The sequence below is a fragment of the Elephantulus edwardii genome, unplaced genomic scaffold (genome assembly GCF_000299155.1).
Source record: "Elephantulus edwardii isolate Elephantulus edwardi_28Jun2011 unplaced genomic scaffold, EleEdw1.0 scaffold00082, whole genome shotgun sequence".
Taxonomy (NCBI): domain Eukaryota; kingdom Metazoa; phylum Chordata; class Mammalia; order Macroscelidea; family Macroscelididae; genus Elephantulus; species Elephantulus edwardii.
Window position 1 is genome coordinate 6,179,002 of NW_006399832.1, and position 6,000 is coordinate 6,185,001.

The 6,000-nt window shown below is 40.4% G+C and overlaps 1 protein-coding gene across 1 annotated transcript in view; it reads right to left on the bottom strand.

Moving 5' to 3' along the window:
- The window catches only part of SERINC5 (serine incorporator 5), an 89,529-nt gene that overhangs the window by 17,529 nt on the left and 66,000 nt on the right, over positions 1-6,000 (bottom strand). Inside the window, exons 7-8 of the mRNA XM_006889885.1 lie at positions 5,195-5,406; positions 1,457-1,552 (exon numbers count right to left, since the gene is read on the bottom strand). Coding sequence (XP_006889947.1) covers positions 1,457-1,552; positions 5,195-5,406 — 308 coding nt within the window. The remainder of the gene's footprint in view (positions 1-1,456; positions 1,553-5,194; positions 5,407-6,000) is intronic.

The following is a 6,000-nucleotide window of genomic DNA, read 5'->3' on the forward strand; positions in this document are numbered from 1 at the left end:
CACAAACATAACAACAATAGAACAGTGGTCTGGCCCAGAGCCTCCTAACTCCAGTGAAAACTCAGGCAGGAAAACAACTATGATGTCTTTGCCTTGTAACCCAAGAACTCCTTGAGGAGGTCTGGATTATTGTAAAAAATTCTTTATTGAGAGGCTCCTACTGAATACTTCCACATTCTATCAGTGGTAAAGGCATTTACCTTTTATTTAATACCATGTTCTATTTTTGAACATCAGAGCTAGGATATTTTGGGCCAACTATACCCCCAAATAAGAGATCAATAATACAGAATAATAGCCTAGAAACCACTTTATAAGCATGTGCTTTCTTAGTGTTTGAAGTTGGACTAAAATTATTATTGGAAATCACACTTGACACGAAAGTGCTTATCATGTGGTTTAAGGGATTTTTATTCTAAGCCCAGTAAAAAATGTTCTTAAAAATTTACCAAACATGTAATTTTTCCAATTTAGTAATGCCACCTGAAATTATTTTTTTCCATTTTTAAGTACTACCTACATTTTAAAACAACAAAAATAAGATTATAGGGGAAAAATTCCTTTCTCCAAAATCAGAGATTCTGTACACTGAAATGCATAAAACGAAAGTCAACAGTGTATATTTAAATAAACTTACATATTCAAGAGAGGACTCTTTAGCCAACTCTGTGTATCAGCATGGAACTGGGTCCCATGAGGTTTTCAAACCTTGATATGTGTGTGTGTGTGTGTGTGTGTGTGTGTGTGTGCATATTTTATTTTTTTTTTTTAAGCAGATTACCAAGACTTTCTCCTGAAATACCTCTGGGTAGACTTATGCCTCCAAGCTTTTGGTTAGTAGCCAAGTGTAGTTTAACTATTTGCACCCAGGGACTCTTAACACAAACATACACAATTATATTTACTCAGTTACAAAAGTGAACAAAACGATGGCATGTACTAAGTTTGGAACTCAAAGCATGAAAATTGGGTCTTCTACTATGGAGGCAGGGACCCAATAATTTAAAAAACAAAGAGAAAAAACCCAACACCAAACCCCAAATCTATTGCCATCAGGTCAGCAGTGAGCTGGTTTTGACTCACAGTGACCTTGTAGGAAAGGGCAGAACTGCTCCATGAAGTTTCCAAACTACCAACCTTTACAGAAGCAGACTGCCACATCTTTTTTTCCAGCAGAGAATCTGGTGATTCAAACTGCTGACCTTATGTGTAACAGTCAAGTAAGGACTCAATCAGTATACCACTAGGGCTCTTTTAAACAAAACAAAACAAAACAAAACACATAAATAAAAAAACTGTTATTGAGAAGATCCTTTAACTGAGAACGTCTAGGTCATCTATTTATTTTGAGTTACTACATCTCCAATATTCATTAAGTAACCTGTAGGAAATTTTCCTTCTTCTATAAATACAAATGGTCATATCAAACACATGCTCCCATACAAGGGAATCTTACCATATTCTACAGGTTTGCTGGACAGAGCTGAAAAAGTGAGATACGTGACATAGCAACTTATAAGCCCGGATTGCAGTAATCCAGAATGTGGCTGTCCTGTAAGACACAAATGTAAGTTCAATGGTAAGAAAGCAGATACTATAAAAATAAGTCAGACATACCAACACAATAATCCTCCTTAACATGAGCATCACCTTTAAAGTTACCAAAAAAAAGCATGCATGATGGTTTTCCCAGATAAAACGAAAAAGAATCTGGGTGGAGTGGGCCTATACACAGAGTCTAACACTGCTACTTTAGCTATAAACGCTAACATTATATGAATACAATGCCATCTCAAACCTAAACATACTGCCTAGTCCCTTTGAAGTTTATTTTGTATTAGTTCTTGAATCACAAAACAAGAGAGAAAAATTACCATCATTATCTGCCACAGCAGGAACAGATATAATGGGACATGGATTCTGGTTTTTGAAAGGCTGTTAGTCACTTGTAGTACAGTCTGTAGGTGGCAGGGCTGAAAAGCTCTTATTTGTCAAAAAACAAAACCCTAGGGAAAACTGAGTAAATGCCAGAGCTGGGAAAAGCTACAGAAGCAGCTATGGGGCTCAGTATCATGAAGAGAAGGATAATATCAAATAAGCCACGTGGCTCAGGTCCTCCTGAGTTAAAGGATATCATCATAAGGGAACTTCTTTCTACTTTCTGGTAGAAACCTTTTTACAAGAAGGGATCCCATTTTATCCAATTTTTCCTCTGATTAACTTTGTTTCCGGAATCTTCATCATTAAGTTATAAGCACCATTTAAAAACAAACACCATTAAGACAGTTGTCATTGAGTAGATTGTGACCCATAGTGATCCTGTGTGTTTTCTGAGTAGAACCAAACTTCATACAGATTTCAATTGTCCTTTCACAGTAGTCTGCCAGGTCTTTGTTTTCAGTGGATTTCTGGGTAAATTTGAACCTTTTGATTAGTAACCAAGAGCTGAACCATTTGTGCTATCTAGGGACTCCAAACTGCCACTAAGAAACCGACATATACTTTTTTTCTATATACATTTTTCTTAATGTTGCTCTTTGGTGTAAGAGAAAATGACTTTTTAAACCAGTTATACCTACATCAAAAGGTAAGCCTTAACCTACAGGAAATCTCTATTTAAACACTAATAATTTGTTTTTAGAAATTCATAATCAATCAAGTAAGATAATCTGCAATATATACTCTCAATGTTAATAAGATTTGCAATGTTTAGTACAGAAAAACTTTTCCTTCTTAAAAACTATCCTACACTAGGGCTTTATGAGGAGGAATGTGGCATCAGGATTAGAGAGAAACTCATCAACAACCTACATTATGCAGATGACACAACCTTGATTGCTGAAATTCAGGAGGACCTGAAGTGCTTGCTACAGAAGGTCAAAGACTGTAGTCTTTAACATGGATTGAAACTCAACATCAAGAAGCAAAAGATTCTCACCACTGGACTAACTGGGAGCACCACGAAAGATGGAGAAGAGACTGAGGTTGTTAACAATTACAGCTTGCTTGGCTCCACAATAAATACTCTTGGAACCAGCAGTCAGGAAAACAAAAGATGAATTGCACTGGGAAAATCTGCTCTCAGAGACCTCTCCAGAGTACTGAGAAGCAACAATGTCAATCTAGAGACTAAGCTATGCCTAATCCTAGCCATACTCTTTGCAACCACTTGCTATGCATCAGAGAGCTGGACAATGACTAAAGTTGATGCCTTTGAGTTCTGATGCAGGAGGAAAGTCTTAAACATACCATGGACCACCAAGAAAACAAGTAAGTCTTTCTTGCCAAGGGTAAAACGAAGTTTCTCCATGGAGGCTAGGATTCTGAAGCTCTGTTTCACGTATTTCGGACATGTGGCCAAGAGGGACTGATCCTTGGAGAAGGACATCATGCTCGCAAAGGTGGAGAGACAACGCAGAAGAGGAAGACTCCAGATGAGATGGATTGATACAGTAACTCAGACAATGAGGGTAGATATGTCAGAGTCAGACTGGCTCAGGACAGGGCCGGCTTCAGAGCTGTTGCACATAGGGGGCACTATGAGTTGCAGGCAACTGAGGGCACATAACAGCAACAGTTGTCTTTTGGAATCACAACCCTGCTTGCTGAAACTGAGGAGGACCTGAAGCGCTTGCTGCAGAAGGTCAAGGACTGCAGCCTCCTATATGGACTGAAACTCAACATCAAGAAAACAAAGATTCTCATCACTGGGCCAATTGGCAGCATCAGTATGGATGGTGAAGAGATTGAGATGGTTAACAGTTTTAGTTTGCTTGGCTCCACAACCAACACTCTTGGTAACAGCAGCCAGGAAATCAGGAGACGAATTGCAATGGGAAAGTCAGCTGTGAGGGACCTCTCAAGAGTACTGAAGAGCAATGACATCAGGCTGAAGACTAAGGTGCGCCTGATCCAGGCTATAGTCTTCGCAATTACGTGCTATGCATCAGAGAGTTGGACAGTGAATAGGGATGACAGAAAGAGAATTGATGCATTTGAGTTTTGGTGCTGGAGAAGAGTGTTGAATATACCATGGACTGCTAGGAGAGCAAACAGGTTTGTCCTTGAGAAAGTGAAGCCAGAATGCTCCTTGGAGTCAAGGGTTCTGAAGCTACGTCTGACATACTTTGGGCATGTTGCAAGGAGCGACTGGTCCTTGGAGAGGGATATCATGTTTGGCAGAGTGGAGGGGTGGCGAAGGAGAGGAAGACCTTCGATGAGATGGATCGATTCTGTGAGTGGAGTGGTAGGAATAAGTGCATTTGAGATGGCTAAGTTGGAACAGGATAGAACAGCTTTTAGAGCTCTTGTACATAAGGTCGCTATGAGTCGCAAGTGACTCGATGGCACATAACAAAAACAACATATGTTAGAAAGGATTCAAGTAAGTGTACATCTATTGGCCATACCTCCCCTTTTTCTACCTAGAAACCTGAACGCTGCTGTGTGCCTGTTCAGCACTGAATTGGCTGTCAGGGGCCTCTCCAAAGTGCTGAAGAGCAATGATGTCAGTCTAGTGACTAAGGTGCACCTGATCCAGGCCATGGTCTTCACAGTTACTTGCTATGCATCAGACAACTGGACAATGACAAAGTATGACAGAGGAAGAATCAATGTCACTGAGTTGTGGTGTTGGAGAAGAATATTGAACATACAATGGACCACCAGGAGAACACATAATTCTGTCTTGGAGAGGATGAAACAAAGTTTCTCATTGGAGGCAAGGATTTTGAAGCTCAGTCTCACATACTGTGAGCATATGGCCAGGAGGGGCTAGTCACTGGAGAAGAACATCATCCTTGGAAGGTTGGAGGGACAGTGCAGGAGAGGAAGACCCGGATGAAATGGACTTACACAGTAACTGGGGTAATGGGATTAGATGTGTTGGAGTCAGTGAGATTGGCTCAGGATAGGGCAGAGTTCTGAGCTGCTATACATATGGTCTCTATGAGTTGCAAATGACTCGATGGCATATAACAAAAACAACAAATACAAGGCATGCTTGATATCATCTTCAATCCCAGTGTAGGAGATGAAGACAGCACACAGGTCCTGTTTTTTCCTATTAGTAGCCTATCCATGGCAAGCTAAAGATTGACTATTATTTCAAATAGCAATCCATTTGTTTGGCTCAAAGATATCCAGAAAAATGTAAAAAAAAAAAAAGACAAATGGGGAAAAAAACCATACTTACGGTCTTGGACACAGGGTAAGATGGCCACCAAAGAAATGAGCAAGCACAAGCCGCCATTTATTCCAAGGAGGACTTTATTTTCCAGGCAGCCTTCTCTCTGTGTATAAAACACTGCCATCAAACTCAAGCCTCCGGTGGCAATGGAATACATGATGAGCGTCACCAGGGACAGAGAGGCATACCACAGCTTGTTTGTGGCTGTTCCTGCAGTCCTGTGTTTCCAGGAAGCCGGCCAGAGGAGAGGAGAACCAGAAGGAGAGGAGAAAAGAGAAGTCCATGAAGTCGACAATTCCAACCACATTTACCACCCTTCAGGCACAAACTAACTGCTAACAGACTCCCAGGCTATTAGGAAACAACAGATCCAGAAAACACAACCTTTTTTCCTTAATGATTTTTATATATATATGTATTACAGCATATTCTTTCCATTTAATTTTTCCCTGTTCATTCATTGTTGCACATTTTCTTCCCTGCCCACCCCTCCCCCAAGTTCGTTCTTCTCTTTGAAAAGAAAAAAAAGTTCTTTCATTGTTATATAGTCCTTCTCCTCTCCCCAAGTCCACAGTCTACTTTTCTGTGCATTTCTTTTTCAGTAATCCTGTCATGGAAATAATACCTAATCCTATATTCCTTTTCAACCTATATGCAGAACAGATTATCTGGGAGGCTGGGCTCTATGAGGAGAAATGTGGGGTCAAGATTGGTGGACGATTTATCAACAATCTACGTTATGCGGATGACACACACAACCCTGCTTGCTGAAATTGAAGAGGACCTGAAGCGCCTGCTGCAGAGTGTCAAGG